The 21,976-nt window shown below is 42.6% G+C and overlaps 1 protein-coding gene across 12 annotated transcripts in view; it reads left to right on the forward strand.

The window, feature by feature from the left end:
- Positions 1–21,976, forward strand: part of TLE4 (TLE family member 4, transcriptional corepressor) — a 141,026-nt gene that overhangs the window by 13,929 nt on the left and 105,121 nt on the right. For 8 of the 12 annotated variants that reach the window (XM_042964050.1, XM_042964051.1, XM_042964057.1 and 5 more), the window contains exon 5: positions 20,271–20,333. The exons of the other annotated variants lie outside the window; for them this stretch is intronic. In XM_042964050.1, the coding sequence (XP_042819984.1) occupies positions 20,271–20,333 (63 nt within the window). The remainder of the gene's footprint in view (positions 1–20,270; positions 20,334–21,976) is intronic. 12 annotated transcript variants of the gene reach the window in all.

Genomic DNA, 21,976 nt, shown 5'->3' on the forward strand with positions numbered 1-21,976 from the left:
TAATGTTTGCTAAAGCGTTTTCCCTATCCTGTGGATGAATAAAATGAGATGCAAAAGTCAAATGATTAAGTCCCACAGTTAATTAGTGGATTGGTCAGAATTCACTGATTCATGTAATATTACTATTACACATAATATAAAAGTATGTAATACCAGTGCTTTTTTTTTTAAGTTTATTTATTTTGAGAGAGAGTATGAGCAGGGGAGGGGCAGAGAGAGAGGGAGAGAGAGATTCCCAGTAGGCTCCACACTGTCAGCGTGGAGCCCGACACCTGGCTCGACCTCATGAACTGTGTGATGGTGACGTGAGCCAAAATCAGGAGTCAGACGTTTAACCGACTGAGTCACCAGGGTGCTCCGACAATTTTTTTTTTTTTTTTTTTTAATGAACACATGCACTGGGCTAGTGAACCAGTCGGTTCATCTTTATTGCAGATTTTCATTGCTGGTTTCATAGACTGATGACCACAGGCCTATTGATTTTTTTTGTACTTCTAACTATGAAGTCTCTAGTAGGACAGGGACAGTACCTTTTACAACCACATGGGAGTGTCCAGAGAGCTAACGCACTGAGAGCCAGCCTGGGATGAGAATGGGATGGAGAATCCTTGACTGGGTTTTAAAGGATCCACACGGTCCTTGAACTTCTTTGCAGAAGTTTTTCTGTGGGAGAAGAGTCCATAAGCACCCACCGATCCAGTGAGGAAACCCAGACCCAAATGAAAGAGTTTGAGAACTACTCTCTGGAGCAGTGGTCTCAAACTGGGGCGGTTCCTTTTTCCCAAGGACGTTTTTGGCCGTGTCTGCACGTGTTTCTGGTTGTCACAACTTAGGGGCGCTGTTGGCGTGGGATGGCTAGAGGCCAAGAGTCAGCCTTACCTGGCTGCCCTAGTTACTTCAGTCAGTTTGAGAGAACGTGTCAAGCCGTGCTTATCTTTTCAGATTTTCTTGGGATGACAAGCACAGTAGGGTTGGTGGTAGTAGGCTCTTATTTCACGTTCTGAATGGGGATATTACATGGTCTTCTGTAAACCACTCTCTTTTCTTTTCTCTTAGAAGGAGGCTTTTTCATTGGGACTATTGGGCTAGTCGAAGTTTATTGGCTTTAGGTGAGGCCCATTTGTCCTGACTACCCATTGAGGGCCCCAGAATTAGTGTTAGTCCTTTTGCAGGGAATAGTTTTGCCCTTTGTGAGCCCGTGTTTGTCCATGCTGAATGTTGTCGGTCATTTCAGCCATTCTCTTGGACGGTCGTCTGGTTGGTACCAAGATGTATATGATGGATTGGAACCACTTGAGAACTGAGCGCGATACCTTGGCTTGATCTGTGCCAGTTCAGGGATCAGGGCAGATCTTGCTGGAAAATAGCCCTTCTACCCTTTGACTTCATCTCCTGCTGAGGTCAAAGGGCATTATCTTGGCTTTGTCTAGTCCTGGTTACATTGTAATAAACAAAATGGAACCCCGAGTTTTCTCAGTAGCCTATGAGTCCCGAACTGGATTTGTTTTATTTTTGAATGCATCGGCACTGGTCAGTGGGCCGAAGTTTTACTTTGGGCTTACTTCTCCCCCTGCTCCATATTCCGTTGAGCTGTGCTGTGAATGTGGGTGACTATTTTAAAGGCTTTTGATTTTTTGGGACATAGAATTGTTTTGGAGTGTGGCTTATTACCACTAAGTACATCTACATTGGTTAACCTCAAAAAAATATAGTTAACCTAAAGTGGCCAATAAAAAACATGGTGGCAATTCCACAGTTTTACTTGCTTGAATATTTTTTGGCTAACTTGGAGAACACAGAATCCTTGTTTGGGCTTCGTAATGGAGAAATTGTGTCCTGCAAAATTCCAGAATGTCCTTCTTAAGCTTTTACCTTTATGTAGGTTCCAGGAATGTGGAGGTGACAGTTTGGCAGCTCTGTGTCCTTGTGAGCCTTTCCTTCCATTTACAAGGTGGCAGATTTAGGAGAGGCTGGGTCAGGCATAATACATTTATGTACAAAGACCTGGCTTTTTAGTATGGCTGTGTATTTCCAAATGCTCATAGATGGCTCGTAGTTGGGACCTATTGTAACCAGATCTAAGCAGAACTGATAGGATTTTCTTATAATCGAAGCAAGAATTCAGAATATTTTGCATCAATTTTGGATGCATATAGAAAAAATTCTGGTAAGATCTTTGTTGCTTTTGGGTTGTTAGATGGTATTCATGCCAGCTTCCCCACTTAGATTTATACATCCCACTTTTTTCTTTGATTCAGGCGTATCTTGGAGGTATTGTCAGGTTTAGTTCCAGACCATCACTATAAAGCAAATACTGAAATCAAGTCAAATGAATTTTTTGGTTTCCCAGTGCATATAAAAATTAAGCTTCTCTTATACTGTAGTGTATTTATTAAGTGTGCAGTAGCATTATGTCTGAAAAAACCATGCACATACTTACATTGAAAAACACCTTTGGTAAAAAATGCTAGCCATCATCTGTGTTTTCAGTTAGTTGTAATTACTGATCACAGATCACCCTAAGAAATAGAAGAATAATGAAAAAGTTTGAAACATTGGGAGAATTAACAAAATGTGACACGGGCATAAAACAAGCCAGTGTTGTTGGGAAGATGGCGCCGATAGACTTTCTTGATGGGCTGGCGCAGACTTTCAGCTTGCAGAAAAATACAGTATCTGCGAAACTCAGGAAACTGAAGCATGGTAAGATGGTGAAATGAGGTATGCCTGTATTTGATTTTCCAGGTTGAAGGCATACTTTTGCCACATTTGTTTGTTTGAGGCGCACCCCAAGCTTTAACTATCTGAAATGGAAATATGTAGCTTCTCAAATAGAAATATCTAGAACCAGACCTACAGAAGCTAAGATGATAATCTAAAGACTTTAAACCTGAGCAAGAACTTAACCCTCTTGAGGTTGTTTTATTCCTCCTACATTGAGAGAGCTACTTGGTCAAGAGACCTCGGAATTAAGGCAAAAGCCCTGATGGCTTTTAATTGTTCTTTGAGCAAATGCTAATTGACCTCCCACTACTTGCGGGGCACACTTTGAGGTCTAGGGAGTTAGAAGAGAGGATAGGCTTGCCTCTGTGGAGATTCTAATCTTTTTATGGCATTTGGACCAGTGTGAACAAAACAAGTTCTCTGACATGGCACTCTGACAGAGACGGAAGAGGGGCAGTCAGGAGTGATTAAGAGCGCTGTTCTTGAGACAGATTCAGGGACATTTCAGTTGGACCTTGGGGGCAGCGGGGGGAGCACTTAAGAAGAAGGGAAAGGGGATGATTCCAAGTGGAAGCCACATACACGGATGGGAAAGGGCCGTGTCTGTTCAGGTTCTGGTTAGCATTTCTAGCTTGGTTGGGATAGGGGGAGAGAATGGTTGAGAAGGCAGATGTGGGATTCATCTACAGAAGGCCTTGAACGCTAGTATATTATGTGAGCTGTTGGACGAAGGCAAAACGAAGTTTTAATCAGACAGGAGGGCGAGGGTGTAGCAGCTAGCATGGGCCCTGACAGCAGATGTTCAGTGAATTTTAGCTGAAATGATTTGAGTGGAGAGGCACAGGACTGGAGAGGGACAGGGTTGAGGAGGGATGTGGGACTGGCGAGGAGGAACCCAAGTGACCTAGCAGTTCATTGGACGGCGGGTGTGTAAATGCATTCGTTCCTAAGACATTGACCACTGCAGCCTGGCAGAATCATGGTACCACTGATAGAAAAGGAAACCTCCGGGAGGGGGAGGGGAATTGCTCCTGATTATGCTGGCAGTGAGGTGCCTAGGGAGGAGGGAGTGCTAGAAGGAAGAGGAGGAAAGAAAAGTGAGTTTGTTGCTTCTCTGGCCTTCCATGTCTTCATAGCCGCATCTTCCCTTCATCTCCTGCCAAATCTGTATTCCTGCCAAGAACCTCAAGGATTCTTTTTCATAAGACTTGTATTTGTGCCTTATTATTCTATACCCAGGCCACGATGGGCTTTGCCAGGCAGCTCTTTGTGGACAGTGGGTTTAGGAACTTACCATTTTAGGGAACATGTTTGACCTTTGTGGCAGTGTATGAGAGCGAGTGTTGTTCTTCGTCATTTTGCTTGATTACTGCCATTACCTTTATAGACGTACTAGTGGGAGTTTGCAAATTACCTGATTTTTGACTTTTTCCTTTTTAAAGTTTTTTTTTTTTTTAAACATTAAAAATAGGTACAGAATCTTCTAAATTATGCATCCGCTGTGGAGACTTTGCTCCAGTCATTCTTTTTTTTCCCCGTTTCCTTTCAATTTTTATATCATTTGGCCAGCAACTGGATAGGTCAGTGATTCCATATCCTTTTTGTCTTGAGAAATTTCGTGGAAACGTGAGGCTGAGTCTGTAATTGTCTGGAGAAACTACTGTATTTCAAAACAAGTAATTATCTCCATTGTTTATTATGTATGAGCTAAATACTGAAATTACAATGGATGCTTTTAGTGCAAATTAATGTGTGTGGTTAATTTTCTTCTTTTTTTGTAATGTGGCATATTCTGTAGTTTAAACCCCCGCCCTAGACTCTTGTTTTAAACTGCTGTAGTTGAGTGAGAACAGCAATGATAGTAAGGAAAGTTAAGTAAACATGAAATTAAAAAGGCCATAGTGTACATTTTGGTAAACCAAAATATTGCTTGGTGGCATAAAACCACAGATCCGTTCCAAAAAAAAAAAAAAAAACATGCGGAAATGTGGTTTTGCTGTCTGTCATGCAGTCTGTTTTCAACTGTCAGAAACATACGTTGCTTTTCTGGGGTAATTTTTTTTTTCAAGTCTGACCACAGCTTTTAATTTCCTCCGCTCCACCCCCACCTCCCACCACACCTCTACGCATCTTGTGCGAATTTATGGGTGAAATGTCATGACATAATCATCAACCACCAGAGGGGTCAGCAGTTGTGGCAAAAGTTTCTCGTCTCCCATGTGCCCCGAGCCAGTGCTGTGCTTTTGGAAACTTTTATAATCAGCACATAGCGACTGTCCTTGTTTTTGAACTTTTCAATGTAAGTAAAATAAAGACCTTTAAAAGGCAGTTTCAAAGTGTTTTGCTTTTTTTTTTTCTTTTTTTTTTGCTAAAAAAGTAGTATATTCATATTACAGACATTTTAGAAAAAGAATCACACATGATCCTTCCACTCTGAAGCTAACTGCTGACCTAGGCAGAAGCCCATCCAAGGCTGAGGCTTCGCTGTCTCTACCGGTTGTTCTGTGGCCGATGGAAAATTATGTCTGCCTACCCACCATCGAAAAATACTGGGCAGGGTTCAAAGATACATAAAATAGACAGGTGTATGTTCAGTTTCTTTTTAAAGTGCAAAACAGTTGGGGTGCCTGGGTGGCTCAGTCGGTTGAGTGTCCAACTTCGGCTCAGGTCATGATCTTGCGGTTGTGAGTTTAAGCCCCTCGTCAGGCTCGCAGCTGTCATTGCAGAGCCCGCTTCAGATCCTCTGTCCCCCCTCTCTTTCTGTGCCTCCTCCACTCGTGCCCCCCCCCTCTCAAAAATAAATAAACATTAACAGAATGAAAAAATAAAAGTACAAAAAAGTATATGTGTAGTAAAATGAAACCTTAGTTCTTTAAAATTAATTTTGGTTTATTGCTAACTTAATGGTTTCTTCATCATTTTTATGGGCAGCATGATGCTAAATACTTTTTTAGGATTTCCTCTAAATTCAGCTGGTAACTTTCTGTGATCTTGGTAAATTACCTAACTTTTCTGAGTCTCAGTTCTCATCCATACCTATAAAACGAGGGGATAGAACTGGATCAATGTGTTGTATAAAATGCTGGTTCCCAGGCCCCACGACCTGGGACTTGGGCATCAGCATTTTTCTAAAAGCTCCAGGGTGATTCCGATGTGCAGCAGGGTTGAGAACCAGTGAACTAAAGTGGTACTTCTCAAGCTTCGGTGTGTGCACAAGTCACTGAGGATCATGTTAAAATCAGATTCTGTTTCCACAGGTCTGGAGTGGTGCCTGATACTCACCATTTCTGATGCACAGGTGATGCCGATGCTGCTGGTCCACCGACCACATTTTGAGTAGCAAGGAGCCAAGGAATGTTTAAAATTTCTTGTGTTTCGTTGTTACTGTCTCCATGATGTAGTTGATATCGTACATGGGGGAGTCCATGTGCTGCTTGAATGACACCCCCAATTTAGGATGTCAGGATTGGTAGCTAGTGTGATATCTGCATAACCTGGCCTTGCTTACATTCCAGACCCGCGTCTCTGTAACAGGTCAGCAAATTGAAGTCGTTTTAATAGTACCTTGTTTTAGGTAGGCTGCCTGGACTCCAGCTGGTCACTGGTGGGGTTGGTACCTTGTTACAGAGAAGGGAGACACTTCCATTTCTCCCTCCTCTGCTCTCTGAGACCCCACTGTGACAGGTACTTACACTTTCAAATTCTGTCCTCTTTCTTCTCATCCTCCAGTGTCTGCCCTGCTCATATTGACCTCTAATTCCTGAGCAGTATTTTATGTAAATGGGCAAAAAAAAGTTATGCAGTAGTACATTTTGTTTTAACTTGATTTGTCATGTGAGCACATTCTCTGCAGAAATTTTATTTATTTATTTATTTATTTATTTATTTATTTATTTATTATTTTTTTTAACGTTTATTTTGAGAGAGAGACTGAGACCGAGCGCAAGCAGGGGAGGGAGAGAGAGGGGCAGACATAGACTGACTCCAGGCTCTGAGCTGTCAGCACAGAGCCAGACACAGGGCCCGAACCCACAAACCTGGAGATCATGAGCTGAGCCGAAGTCGGACGCTTAACCGACTGAGCCACCCAGGCGTCCCCAGAAAATTTATCAAACTTAAGTTTAACAAGCAAAACTCCCAATTTTGAAGTGTATTTTGTTGTGGAAGAAGCACAAACATCCTTGAGTGTTTGCCATGGTCTTCTTTAGCCCTGTCATTTAGAAAGAAAAAAGTACTGTTTATAATTGTAGTCCTTTACAATTGGCTGTAGCGTAGCATCCGACTAGCAGGCAGCATGATGCAGTGGGAAGACCCCACTGAGGTCCAGGGTGTCTGCAGAACTGATTTCTAGGCCATCACCTGCCCTTAAGCCAGTGAGTGTAACTGTGGACACGTAGCTTCTCCACGTAACACAGGAAGGGATCAAGGCATGCTCCATTTTTCAGGGCTCTGTCGGAGAATTTTGTTGCCTTGAAGGAATATACTTACCTCTTTTTCTAAAGTCCCAGGCAATAAGAAATTATCGTTTGCAACGTGGGAGTGTTGCTTTAGAACAGTGCTAGTGCATGTGGTCTGTGGACTGGTGCAGGTCTGCGAACAATTTGCCACAGATGGGCGTTAACAGTAAGGAGTTTGTACCAGACTGTAAATCAGCACACTACTTTCTTCATTGGGAATGTCTTCACTGTTCAAAAAACCAAAGGACGACAACAAAAATTCCACCTAGTTAAGCTGAACTCAACTCTGAGTTGATTTAATTCTGGCACAAGACCATTGTCTTCTTGATGATGGATAACAATGTGAGGATTGACTACTTTTCATTAGCACTGCTTTACAATATTTAATCAGTGGGTTTATCAGGGCGGTTTTATTAGGACTAGAAAATTGGAGTTCATAAGATAAAGGAAGGTGTAACCTGAAAAATAAAAAAAGTAAATTTAAAAGCAAGTTAGGTGAAAGGTAAAGTCAAGTTCAAGCTGGTTAGGGACATGTGCAAAAATAGTAAGTTAAGTCAAGGCAGTTGACACAGATTCTCAAGCGGGGAGCCGTTCAGTCACTGCAGTTTGTTCTTTGGTTAATGCAAAACTCATTTAAATTCTTCTGAGTACTTCTGAATTCTTAATTTAATAACTTAGAATTTTTGTTTTTCGTTTTCGTCATCTATCTAATGGAAAGAACATATTTCTATAAATCTCACCTGTTTTCTGTAGTCTTAAATTACAAGAAGCTTTGAAATTAAGCCTGACTTCCCCTGCACCTCTCCTCCTTTCCCTGCAGCCTGCTATTCTTTACTCTTTACTACTATATATAAAATTTACTGCATCCAGGGCAAGTATCTGTTTACCAAGAAAAGAGGAAGAGAGATCCTTTGCCAGTAGCGAAACATAAATACTGAGAATGTCTTTTCTGGGTCATAGTGCAAGAAAGTGGAGAAGCAGCACATTTTCTGGGGCTGGGCTTGTGACCTCTCTCCTCTTCCCGATCAATTGGGAGGCACTATTCTCTTATTACTGTGCCATTGAGTCTGCCCCCCACCCTGCCCCTTTAGATCCGAAGCCCTTCCCTGGTGTAGTATAAATTAGTGAGGGATGGCTTCTTAATTGAGGGACGGGAAGAGCCTAAGCTTGAATCGATACCTAACAATACAGTTACTCAATTTGTAGCACTATCTAATCTCAGTTCTGTTTTAGAACAGAACTACTTACCTTGAGGGATTTTATTCATAAGTGTATCCTCATAAATATTTCTGCCCACCAGATATGGGCAGTGGGTATTCTTCCCATTTCATGGGTGTAGACGCGGAGTCCCATATCACTTAGGGGTTTGCTTAAAGTCATGGTTCAGCTGGACTAGTAAATAGAGTCATTTTAGGATTTGGGACTCCACAGTTGTATCATTCACAGTATCGGTGTGCTTTCCAGAATGTTTTGTCATTTGAGTTCAGCTTTTTCCCCTTGCCTTTCATAACTGTCCCCCACAACAAACCTTGAAACTAGCCTTGGGACTTCCCTACCCTAATGAGTGGTAGCCCCATACCCAGGCTTTACATGTTGGAGTCATGGATTCCATACTTCTTCTCATTGTCCAGGTCTAGGGAAGTCACAACATGCTGCTGATTTTCCCTCTGCAGTGTGTCTCCTTTCCTCCCACCGTCACCAAGCCTTATGGGGGCTTATGGGACTCAGGGAGACTTGAATGTCTATCCATTCATATTAGGTCTTTTTTTCTTTTTCTTTTTCTTTTTCTTTTTCTTTTTCTTTTTTTCTTCTTTTTCTTTCTTTCTTTCTTCTTTTGAGAGAGAGCACATGCACATGAGCTGGGGAGGGGTGGGGGGGGGGACATAATATCTTAAGCAGACTCCACACTCAGTGCAGAGCCTGACCTGGGGCTGGATCCCATGACACTGGGATCATGACCAGACCCGAAATCAAGAGTCGGATGCTCAACTACTTGAGCCACCCACGTGCCCCCGTATTTGGTTATTCTTTAGGGGCCCTTCTCCACTCCTGGAAATCTAGTCAGTATTCCCATCATGGCTCTTATCCTCTTTTTTGCTCAGTGACCTTGTCCACTTTGCTTAGTAGACGAATCCCAATTTTTTTCTACAGCCTGGATCTCTCCTCTGAGACCGTTGTATGTAACCGAGTCCTCATTTCCCTTCAGTGTCTCACAAGTACTTAAACTCAACATGTCTACAAACGACATCTTCCCCCGCAAGCCTGCTCGTGGTCCAGTGATCTCTATCTCAGGAAATGCCAGAACCATCCACCCAGTTTGCCAAGCCAGAAACCTGGAGGCAGGTGATGACTGCCTTTCCTTCTTGCTCATTAGCCACACCCAGTCAGTCTCTTGGAATCTGCCCTCAGTTATTCTTGCATCTGTTTACTTCTCTCCAGCTATCTGATCATGGTAGATTACTTACCCGAGTTGTTCTTCTTTGGCTTTATCTGTAAAATGAGGACAGAGTAGTTCTCTTAGAATTGTTCTGCACTGACGTGAACTATCTGGTGCAGGGGAAACTCGGTGAATGTTAGGACGACGATGATGATCGTGACTGGCACATCTAGCCTCCATATGTGACTTTCATGACAGGCTAACCTGGGTGGAGATAATCGCAATATGCTGGGCTGTTCTGGATCTGCTTCTTCAGCCTCATCTTGTGCTGCTGCTGCCCCCTTTCTTTCCCTTGTCCTGTTTGTTGAATATGAATGTCCCACATGGGTGCCACAGGCCGATCCTTTTTGGAATGTTGTCGCCCTTTTCCCTGCCTCTCTCTCCTTTGTCTATAAGACTCATTTCACCCTCAGTTACTCAGGGAAACAGAGACCTCTGTTAAGCATTTTTAAATGCCCTGCATTTTGTATTTTTTCAGTGTCTGTTTCATTTGCTAGATTATGGGCTCTGTGAATCCTGTCTTGTTTCACTCCTCTTTTTCTCAGACTGTGTCTGACACAGTGCCTGGTAGGATAGCAGAGTGGTATTGAGAACTGCGGAATTAACCTGGTTCACATGCGGCTCTTTCCTCAAAGACTTCAGCCAGAAGGGATTTCTTTCGTCCTCACCCTTGCGTATCTAGGGCTCTCTTGTGTACCACCTAGATGCCCCATGCTGTCTGTTACCACGTTTATTTCCGTTTGGTCTTTGCTTTTCCTAGGTTATAAACACTGGAGTCCAGATCAGTTCAGCATTCTCTGCTGTATCTACCACAGCTGCTAGCTTAGAGTAGGAGTGAATGAATGAGCTGGTATCTGAAAATGTCTTGTTGAATTTCCTAAGTTTGTGGTGCTGTGGGAATTCATATTGTTCCTATTCTGAAGTTATCTTTCATCCTCCATCTTTCCTTTTGTGGTATGTTTTGTGGTTATAAATCTCTTCTATCCTTCCACAGCCACTCAAGTATAATCAGTGGCAAGAAAGGGGTGGAGGGCAGAAATGCACTGGCATGTCTTGACCTCCTGTCTGGTATTTATCACAGCTTTCCTAGAAATGCCCTTGGTAGGTCCTTGCTGCCTTGCAAATAAAGTTCAGGCTCTTTAGTGTGGCATTCAGGACCTTCCACGGTCTGACCTCATGAGCCCTTTCTGTCCTTATTTTCCACTCTGTTTTTTACTTCACGCATCCTGTGCTCTAGCTTAATGGTTTTCAATTCTGCCTGTACATTAGAATCACCTGGGGAGCTGTAAAATAATATACTGAAGCATGGGTTCTACCCTCCAAGAGCATGAGTTCATGGGTCTAGGGTGAGGCCTGGGCGTTGGTGTTTGTGAAGGATCCACTTGTAATGCTAGTGTAAAGTCAGGCCTGGAAACCCTCGACCAGCTCAGTGTTTCCCACAAAATGGGATCCGTTCTAAGAGCTTTGAGAGGAAAGGCTTCCGCAAACAGGTCTGATCAATGCCGTGTGTTTTCTGTCCTCCTTTCCAAAGTTTTGTGACTAAACACTGTCAAATGAAAGGTCTGAGATGTCCCAACAGCAAAGGAACCTGTTTCACTTTGTTTGAGCTCCGTGAGGTATCTGGTCAGGGAGTGCTTTATGTATACAACACTTGTTAATAACATCTGCCAAACTCCGTGTGGAACCTGCTTTGGGCGATGCTGCTTCCAGCCATATCTCCGCTCTCAAGTCCGTTCTTTATTTGTCCTTCTTTAATCATCTCATCCAGAGCAGATCCACGTCCCATCCCAGGCTTCTCTTTTAGACCCCCTCCCCCGCCCATTTTACCTTCTTCAGCACTTCTTGTTTCTCAGATTCCTCTCCATATACTTTTATGTTTGGTTCTGTCTCCCCCTCCTGCACTGTGAACTCTGTGACAGCAGGAACTTACTTGTCTTGTTCACCCCCGTGTCTCCATTCAGCACCTAAAATAGGCCTGACAAATAGTAGGTGCCTAACAAATATTTGTTGAATGGACAGAAAGGCAGCCATACATTTGTGGGTTTGGCTTTTCCTAAGGTACACGTTTAAATGTTTAAACTGCCTGCGCAATTTAATTAAAAGCAGCTTGAAATACATTTGAAAAGTAACTAGGGATACTGGAGCAAAAGGGGATGGTAGGAGTTTCCTGTACTTTTAATTTTCTCAACCTGTCTAGTGAAGTATTAAAAAGGAAAAGAAAGAGGGGCGCCCGGGTGGCTCAGTCGGTTGAGTTTCCGGCTTTGGCTCAGGTCACATTCTCACAGTTCGTGAGTTCGAGCCCCGTGTCGGACTCTGTGCTGATAGCTCCGAGCCTGGAGCCTGCTTCGGATTCTGTGTCTCCTTCTCTCTCTGCCCCTCTCCCACTCTCTCTCTCTCTCTCTCTCTCTCTCTCTCTCTCTCTCTGTCTGTCAAAAATAAACAAACATTTAAAAAAAATTTTTTTAAAGATATGAGCCTGACTGTAGAGATAATGCTATTTTTCTGAATATAGAGAGACAACAGTCTGTGGGACTCCTTTTTTTTTTTTTTTTTTTTTTTTTTTAAATTTCTTAACCAGCCTAACACTGGCTTCTCCCAGCCTGTGGGGTTCACACCTATGTGAGTCATTACGAGAGTTTGGGTGAGGAGTCATTGAGTGATGGTGGACTTCTGTGTGGGATACGTTGCACGGAGGACAAAGAACACACAAAATGCATCAGGAGTTAGTAGGTTCTAGGGGACCAACATCCCCCTCCAGTGAGAGTATTCAAACAGGCTTGTCAGGGAAGGTGGGGAGGGGATTTGCATATTTGAATCTATGCATGGATCCCCGGGATTTCTGGTCCTTGTTTGGAAGGCATTCCAATGGCGCCTTCTCTGTACGAGCCCTCGTGCTGGGGCTGTGACCGTGGCTCCCCAAGCTTGGCTCTGACTGTCCTCCTTCTGGGTGGGGTCGGCATGTGTGCACGGCACTGCACGTGTGGGAGGGTGCGTGTGACCCACTATGCGCTGATTACCAGGAACTGCTCTTGTACTTCCTTGGAGAGCATGGCTGCCAGTGCCTGGCTCGGGCTGGGCCCTTCCTTGGACTCTAAGAGTTATCACACTGTTTTACTCTGAAGATACCATTGTGGAGATCTAACCCAACTCCGCATACGAGGTGCTCCCCCACTGTGCTGTCTAACAAATAGCCTAGTTCAGCTGGGTGAGGTGATCAGTCTGGTGTGAGTAATCTCAGGAGGGAGCTTTGAGTGGCATCGCCTTTATCGTATTTCTCAAATACTTTTTAAAACACATATCCTGCTAAGGTTTTGGAATGGAAGTTTTAGTCACTTACTTATCAGCCAGGAATTGTCCAGAGTGGATTTGCATTTCCTCTTGTCACCCACCGAGATTACTTATTATTCTTTTTGAGCAGCACGGCATCCTGAATGCCAGAAAAGATGTGTGTTGGGAAGGTAAACAAACCAAATCAGAGTATAAGCAGGACCTCCAGATAGATACTCCTTTCTGGGTGAAATGCTCCAGACTATTCTCAACTTTAGTGTGCTTGCAAGAGATCTGAGGAGATCCTGCCACCTGACTCAACTGCGGTTGCTTCTGTCCACTCAGCAGATCCTTGTGAGTGCCTTCTGCTCGCTCCTCAAGGTGGCTGCAGACCGAGATCTCTGCCTTCCCTGAGCCTGCGGTCCGCCTGCAGACCGCACCCTGAGAGCCTTGCTGCTCAGGGTGCGGCCTGTAGACCCGCAGCGCCTGTGTCTCTTTGCAGTTTGTTAGAAGTGTAGATGGTCAGGCCTCACTCCAGCCTAGATTTTAACAAGATTCCTGGGTGATTAGTATGCACATTAAGGTTTGAGGAGCACTGCTCTCCTGCATGTAAACAAAAACATGTGAGGTGATTTCAGATGATTATAAATGCAGTGAAGAAAGGGCTGTAGTGGGCCAGAGAATGACTGGGAGAAGGAATCAGAGGATGGGGAGTGAAGATGCCTGAGTTATCTTTGGGCTGAGACAGAAAAGGTGAGTCGGCAGCGAGTCCTGGGACTTTCAGGCACGGGGTCTCTCCCTCATCCTTGCATGGGTTATTCACCCCCATCTTGGGGATGCTGTTCTTTTCTGCTCTAGCCAGGTAGAGGCCCATGGATTCACTTGCCTGCTCTGCCTGGACCCGGCTGGTAGTGGGGGTGTTTGGCCGAGCAGTATGAGTGCAAACAGCAGAGGAGTGCAGCCTGGTTCTGATAGGAACTGGCTATTTATCAAGGCAAGAAAAGAGTCTAAGGGGCTAGAAGGGTATCTTGACAGTGATGGCTTCAGAGACTTGAGATTTTATATGATTGGCAGGGGCGAGGGGAAGCCAGTAGAGGCCGTGCTAGAATTGAAAGGATGAGAGAAAAAGAAATACTGAAGAACGTAGATATAGACAGATTTTATGCAAAATGGAGGTAAGAAGAAAACAGACCAGGAAGCCTTTAGTCTAACGTAAGAGGATAGACTGAGAAGCAGAGCATGGCTCTCGGTGTATGAAAGGCGGTTTATTGCTTTCGTGGAGGTACATATCCTTGACGAGAACTTGAAGAACCATTAATATTTTTATTTGTCTTGCTGGTTTTATTCCAGTATCCAAAGTTTCCCACATACCGTTTAATCACATAGATAGTGTTGGGAAAACTCAAGGTAAATGATACTCACCTACCGTGGGCACAAGGAATATTTGTCCCCTTATATTATCACTAAGTATGAAAACGCTTACTTGTAAATCGACTTACGAAGGCATTTGTATGTTTATGTCAGTAGGAAACAGTAAGGTGAAAAGAGAGAGCGTGTGAGAGATTGATTTGGAAACAGGGAATGAGAAAAAAGAAATCAGAAAGTAGCAGGCAGGTCTTTACTATGACACACTGACATGAGTGTCATAGGACTCAGAGTAATCAGGTTCTCTGACCAGCACACCGTGTTCCATGAAGGCTAAAGTTAAGCCCACCAGAGAAGGTCATTTTCTCTTCCCACTCCTGACATCCCACTTGTCCCTCCCATCTTTTTCCCCCATTTTCCCTGCCGCTCCCCTCTGGTGGAATGGAACATAATCACGATAACATTGGTTACAGTGTTTTTCAGACTTGAGAGCCGAAATGATTTGACCTTGTAGGAGTAATTGGATGTCTGGCACAACGATCATTGTTCTTAACCTTGATAATACATCACTCTCAACGCTCGGAGTAGTATTTAAACACAATAACGAGAGCCCAGAAGGTGTAGTAAGGATAATAGGCAACTATCTGGATTTCCCTTAAAGACCTAGAAAGCTCAAGAGATGAGAGGAAAGGGCACTTTTTTCTAATCATTGCAAAAAAGCTTCAATAAAATACAGCCTTGCCTTTAGGGACAGATTGGAATAGTTTTCATGAAACGCAGGCAGACCGCCATACTCTTCAGGAAAGGCATTGTCCTGAGTATTCTTGTACCGGCGCCACAAATGGTAGCAACCATATATCTTGTTAGGACAAACAAATGAGGTACTTCATTGTATGCAATTAACTGAACAACATACTGGGTACTTTATAGCATACTTAGCGCTCAGTAAATTAGCATAAATATGAGTTCAAAGCACAAAGCAGATTGACACCGCTTTGCGGTATTATTGTCAGTAGAATCATTGCTTTAGTTCAACTCCCTGGGGGAGGCGGAGGTTGGGTGGTGGCTAAAAATTAGTTGAATATTGGCACTTTCATATCGTTCAAGGGAAGACTAATTGAGTACTCCAAGATAGTACCTCTTTCTTATTAGAGGAAGCGGGATGATGACAGCTTTTAAAAGTCTTAATAGTTGCACCCCAAAAAAAAAAAAAAAAAAAAAAAGTCTTAGTTTGAATCAGCCCTTTATGGAAACTGATATATGTTTTATTAACTTGCTTCTTATAACAGTATCACTTCATTTATTGCTCTATTAAGCAATATAAGATATTTTGTGCAAAATAAGTACGTGAACTAAAATAAAACTTAGCCGTCTAGTTTACCAGCTTGCCAGCAATGTGGACAGTACCTTTGATCTAGATCTCAATGCCTTATTCCAATCTGGCTTTTCTTTTTTTAATCCATAAAATTAGTTTTGTCCATTACATGTTCTTTCTTTCATACGTAAAGTTCAGTTTTGATGACAAGATCAAACCTGGATTGTCAGTTTAGAGAAATAGTCCTACTTGAGTATTTTTCCTTATGTTTAGTCTGGATTTTTAGTCATTAGGAAAGACTTTCTCATTAGTCCTCTGACTTTTTAATCTAGGGGCAAGCAGGATCAGTTCCCGAAGTTAGGCCATTTCCTAGAAAATTTGGAACAGATCAATGAACAAATGAAGATAATTGATTTTCTGATTGAAATAAAAAATTACAATCTTTGGTTCTGGGTGAAGGAGAGGCTTGCAAGATTATTTGTACGTCCTCCAGAAAGGATTTCAGATGGAATAAGAAGAACGTTTTCATCACTTTTTAGAAGTGTTTTATATAATTGGTGAATGTATGTTCCTGATAAAAACTTAAAAAAAAAACGGAGTCTCCCTTGAAAATGTTTTTGGCGAAGAAACCTGTGTAGAAAGCAAATTAATTGTGAAATGTTATTCTTCAAGAATGTTCTTCTGAAACTATAATTGGTTGTGTTTTGTTGTTGTTTTCTGATTTGGCTGCTAAAATGGTTTCTTAGTAATGTTTTGTTATTCTGTTTTATTTCAACAGTACTGGGTAGTAGTATGGCTCCTATTTTGATGAGAGACTAAAACTCCAAGAAATGTTTTTTTAAGCCAATAATTGCTTCTGATACATCTCTTTGATTACTAAAATAAAGTTATCTGTACTTTCTTTCAAGTTTATTATGTCATAAAAATAAAATTTGTTTAATTTTTTAAGGAAATCATCTAGGCGGAAGTAATCTAAATAAAAATTAGATTTTTATTATATTACAACTATTTGAGGGGATGTAATTCAATTCAAGGGTAGGCTTAGCCAGTTTTTTTGTCTTACTTAAATGACTAATGTCATTTGTTGTAAGTGATAAAGAAAATATGTATTTGATATCGTGTTCTCCAGGATTTGTTACTTTTTTAATCTAATGACTGAAATGTGGCATTCTTTTCAATGCCTGATGTTGCTTTCCCATGTTGCAAGGTAGTTAATACATCTTCCGATAGTTACTGAGTTGGAGTGTGAAGGAAAAAGGGATGAAAGCTTTTTGCCTGTGTTTTTCTGTTCCATTACTAACTAGTTAGTTAGACTGTCAGCATTCATGTGCCAAGTGCTGAGTGCGCAGCCAAGGTATTTTCATAGGATGCCCTTTTCTAAAATATTTTGCCCAATTTGTTGGTTTTGTGTGCATGTGTGTGGGGGGGTGGTCATTTGTTGGTTCTTTTTATTGGAGGGTGGCATAAAGGTGGGAAATTACAGGAGCAGTTCATAGAATGGTAGTGAATTGAGAGAAGGAAAATACATGTAAAACTTATTTTTAAATGACCGTCTTGATGGCTAGAGGAAGACATAATATAGAAGTATCAAAGATTATTAATGGATTTCACAAATTATGGCTGTGAAAACAAATGATTTTGTCTTGTTTTGGCACAATCGTCCTTTCACTGGGGCCATTGATGCCATTTTGGAATATCGTGGGCATCTACAGACAATAGTCTGGCAGTGTCCGTAAGGCCTCGAATACCACGAGAACAGAGCCAGCAGCCCTGACAGCAGTATTTCAGAATCTTGCCTGTTGAAATGGGTTATCTGTGAATGTACTTGCTCAGGGAAGCATGAGCCACATCACCTATCAATCTGATTGGAAGCTGCAGCCCTGGCGTAGGCTGATGGATAGCAGATTAGAGCCCTGATTAACCATGTGATTCGAAGACTGGGGATATATTGTCTAAGCAAGATTCATCAGACGCAATCAGAATTTCAAGTGGTCAGATGAAATTCAAATGTGTATTGTGGCTTTTCCTCCCCTAGTGCTTTTCCTCCTAGGTTGCCTTTTTATTTTTTTTCCCCTCTCTTTCCCCAAAGCTGAAAAATACTTCTTTGATGAATCTGCTCCTTACCCTAAAGCTGTCTGTCTGTTATTCATCAGAAAGCAGGTCGCAGTTCAGTGAGCAGAAGAAAAGATTTTAATAGAAGCTGTGCCAAGGGCTGTAATGCATCATTTTAGGGCCCTAATTACATTACAATGACAAATATCAATGGTGACAACAGCAATAACCTACATCCTTTAATGGCTGTGCTGGAAAAGGAGTTTGGGCCCCTCGCCATTAGATTAGACTCAGTTTCAAAACACAGGCCATTAGAAGTGTGTGTCCACAGTATTATTGGCTGATCACTGAAGCCCAGTGGAAAGGCCTGTAAATAAATGATGCCTCCCTAAAGCTGGGTCCTGTGGGACAAAAGAGGCAAAATTAGTTGACCATGGAAGCAGCAGTGTTTCCGAGGCAACTTTAGCTTTCAAAGTGAGGAATGACCTGCTTAATTTTATGAAATCACACACACATCCCCCCCCCCCCCCCCCCCCCCGCTGCCAATTAGCCTGACCATGAAAAATCCATTGGCATGACAACTTAAAGAAATTAAGAAGTCTTTTGAACAAAAGGAGACCTATAGAGAAAAAGTTTGGAAGATCCTCCCCTTTTTCTGTTATGTATGTTAAATATACGGGAATAAATGAACTTTTTAAATTTATTCTTAAGAATACTCAGTGTGCTGTTTTTCCTCCCAAAGTTGCTCAGACTTAAAATAGCCTGGGTCCAAAATTGAAGAGGCCAAATAAATACCTTTTGGTCTTTATTTTGCCTGATGGGTAAGTTTCCTTAGAGTAGTTTTTATTGCCTAGATTATGTAGGCAAACTAAAGAACTCCGTTTTCTTATGTGCCCACACATTTTTAAACCCTCCTAGCAAGGGACTATTTTATTTATGTAAACAACATAATGAGGAAAATATGCTTGGCAGATGGTTCTAAGCATTAGAATCATCAGTTTGGTCTGCCCCAAAGTGTCTCATTATCTTTTATTCTCTCCCCCTCCACCTCTCCCTACAAAAAGCTTAACAACCAAATGCCTTTGAGATGCAGTGCTTTCAGTCTGGTGAATGCTACTCTATTTTCTCAGCTCACACAGGAATTTCACCCCATAACCACTGTGGTATGTCCGTCCAGGTGGAGAGTGGTTTGGTGATTCCCACTGCAGCTTTTCATGGTGGTTTAAGCATTCTTAAAGGGTAGCTAAATGCTCCATGGGGCCAGTGCAGTAAATTAAATCAGGTCAGCGCAGTTGGGTCCTTATTCACTGCTGCATATTGGTGCTGGGTTTTTGTCCATCCTGTTAGGAATGCAGGCTGGGGTGGAAAGCTTAGGTTTGAAACTTCCTTCATGGTGAATTTGTGTTTTCTCTTGGCTGGCAGAGTTTTTAAGGTGCTGGCATTTAAAAGATTGCATAGCTGCAAAGTCAAAAGGGTTGCTGATGAAAGAAGGAAACCTAGATTGCACAAGTAGAGTGTCGCTGTCATTCTGGTAATGACTTCGCAAGAAAAAGAGCATTTTTGTCCTCTTATAAAATGAGAAACTGACCCTGGATGGAATGTATTTTAAGAATGTCTCAGGAATAGTAATTGCTTTACATTTTCTGCCTCTCAACACTTCTCTCCTGTCCTTCACCCCACCCCGTTATTAAAATATAAGCTATTTTGCATATATGTGTATACAAAAACCCTGTGCTTACATGTCCCGTACCGAAGTGTATAAGGAGCCATCTGATAATACAAATTAAGATAAACAAGAGTGAAGCTCTGGGTAAATTTTTAAAGAAAAGTTGGCGGGGGGGGGGGGGGTATGTCTTTTTTTTTTTTAATTACTGTAGTATCCTATTGATAGAAAATTTCTATACTTAAATTATTAGAGATTAGACTATATTACCAGATATTGCTGGAACTTCACAGCTCTATAGTATAGGAATAATTAACGTTCGCAAGGTTAGTTTTCATATACATACAAATTGCTTTCTGCTAAGTCTAGGAAAATTTTACTGTATTCTACACCTCTGCACGGTGAAAGCCCTGGCGGGACACATTTGGAGATTTTCACGATTGGAGAAAATACACTATTTCCCAACAATTTATAACTAAGGATCTGAATTAATCAACTTACCTGACTTATTCTTTTGGGAGGTTGGGGACTTGAAGCAAAGACCACAGCTGTAGAAATCCAATGAGTTACTAACTGAGAGAAATTGGGATGGAGGAAGAATGTATCTTTACTATCAAAACTCCAAAAACTCAAGGTTTTATGAGTAAACACATCAGAACTAACAAGGGTCTTATTGAAGACTTTTGAAAACTGATTCCCAGTCATGAAAATCAAATTCCTTTTTATGTTGTCCTGGTGCTTGAAGGTTGACTTTTTAAGATGAATGCTGGTTAATAAATCGTGCTATTAATGTGGCACTGTTGTCACTGCCTCCTTTTAATGGGCTCGCTGATGAGAGTTTTCCTCTTCCTTAGGAAATACGCCAGTCAGAATATAAAGTGTGTTTTAATATCATCCTGTTAATATTTCGGGAATGTGTAACCAGCTGACTGTTCTCTTTATTGCTTTCCTTTCCTTTTTATTTTATTTTTTATTTTTATTTTTATACAGGCAGAGATTGTCAAGAGGCTGAATGCTATCTGTGCACAAGTCATTCCCTTCCTGTCCCAAGAGGTAAGGCAGTTGGTTTGAGGCGCTGGGCTAGAAGGTGCCATTTTAGTGGTTTTGCAGAAAAGAGATCGTGGAACTGTCTCTTTGGCCTTGTCAGTCTCTTGGTGTTTGTATGGCACATTTCTAAGATACAGTGTTCACATTCCAACTTCTACATCTTATTAACATTCAGCGGAATATAATTGTGTTCATATAATGGAACATTTTCTAATGTGTGAAGCAAAATCCAATTGTTAAAATGTGTTGCTGTCATTGGACGATACAGTGTTGCTCAGAATTATGACTGGTTTTCATAATGGCATCTAATAGGGTAGATTGAAAAATCGCCCAGAAGGGCTTGTCCTACATTTTTGTCACCGGGCATTAAGAGCCGGCGGAAGACCTGTCCGTAGAAAGTGCTTTCTGTAGCAGACAAAGTAATGTAACTTTTGGCCGGCTGCTTTACAGAAGTTACTTTTTACCCGATGAAGTCTTAGCAACGTGTGTGCACTTGGAAAAAGACGCGCGGGGTGGGCTCCGTGGGCTCCGTGCTCTGGGTACCGCAGCCTTCATGCATGGCCACGGCCTGTTGGATGGCTCACACGCTTCCTCTTGCTCACCACCGTGGAAGTGCACGCTGTCCGCAGACACGCTTGTGTGGGAACAGGAAGGTGCATTTCTAGTGCGCGGTGGCTTCCTTGTGGCTTTTTCCCCCTCCTCTGGTTTGCTCGCTGGCTTTTGGTAGTTAGCAAAGTTGAGGTGAAAGTGCTAGAAAGAGATCACTTTTGCTTCGGGATTACTGAATCCTTCATTTGCTCGGGTCAGCTCAGCCGTCAGAAGGCAAGGAGCTACCTCACGGGCTGTCTGCAGGTCTCGCAGCCACTGAGCTTTGTGCCGTGGGCTAGGAGCACTGTCCCACCCTTCACTTCTCCCGATGTGTTGTGGCGTTGCCGTCCAGGAGAGCGGTCCCTCTGCCTGCCTACCAGTGGGCACGTGCTGATGTTAGCGTGCAGCGGGCATTTGTGCATGGGCGTGTATCATACATACGTGGATTCCTCTGCGACTTCTTACTTGGTTTGAACTAGGTTAGACCTCGGTAACCATGGGTACCTTTCATCGGATACATATCCCATGGAGGTGCTCACGTTCACAAACCGTGGACCTGAGTTAATATCCTGATTTCAAATGCTCTGCTGGACCACAAACAACAGAGGATGAGTTGTCTTTCTCCCCCTTTCGCTGTGACCACAAAACCACTGCCCGCTATATCCCCGTTTACCTATTTCTTCTCAGGATTTGCTTTTGTGACTGGATTGGGTGGAGTGGGAGGCAGAGTCAAGAGGCCTGTTTGCATTTCTTTAAGAAGCAGAGCTACGCTTTGCCCAGTCCATACCAGTGCGGGAGGCCGCTCTGCCTCGTGGCGGGGGAGGAGAAGGATGTGTAACCCACAGAGCTGCAGCCACGCTGAGGTCTTCCACCCCAAGGTAGAGGGGAGAGTTTGAACCATCCCTGAGGTACTATTAGACTTGAAGCCTTTGCAGGCATACACCCCCATATAGAATCACTGGTAGAGCTTATTCCCGAGGCCTTTTTGCAGGATCTGTGGGCTTATACACGGCCGTGGAAGGAGGTCGTGGGGGTGTTGGTGGAGCTCATTTGCAAATAGG

Source organism: Panthera tigris, chromosome D4 (assembly GCF_018350195.1).
Source record: "Panthera tigris isolate Pti1 chromosome D4, P.tigris_Pti1_mat1.1, whole genome shotgun sequence".
Taxonomy (NCBI): domain Eukaryota; kingdom Metazoa; phylum Chordata; class Mammalia; order Carnivora; family Felidae; genus Panthera; species Panthera tigris.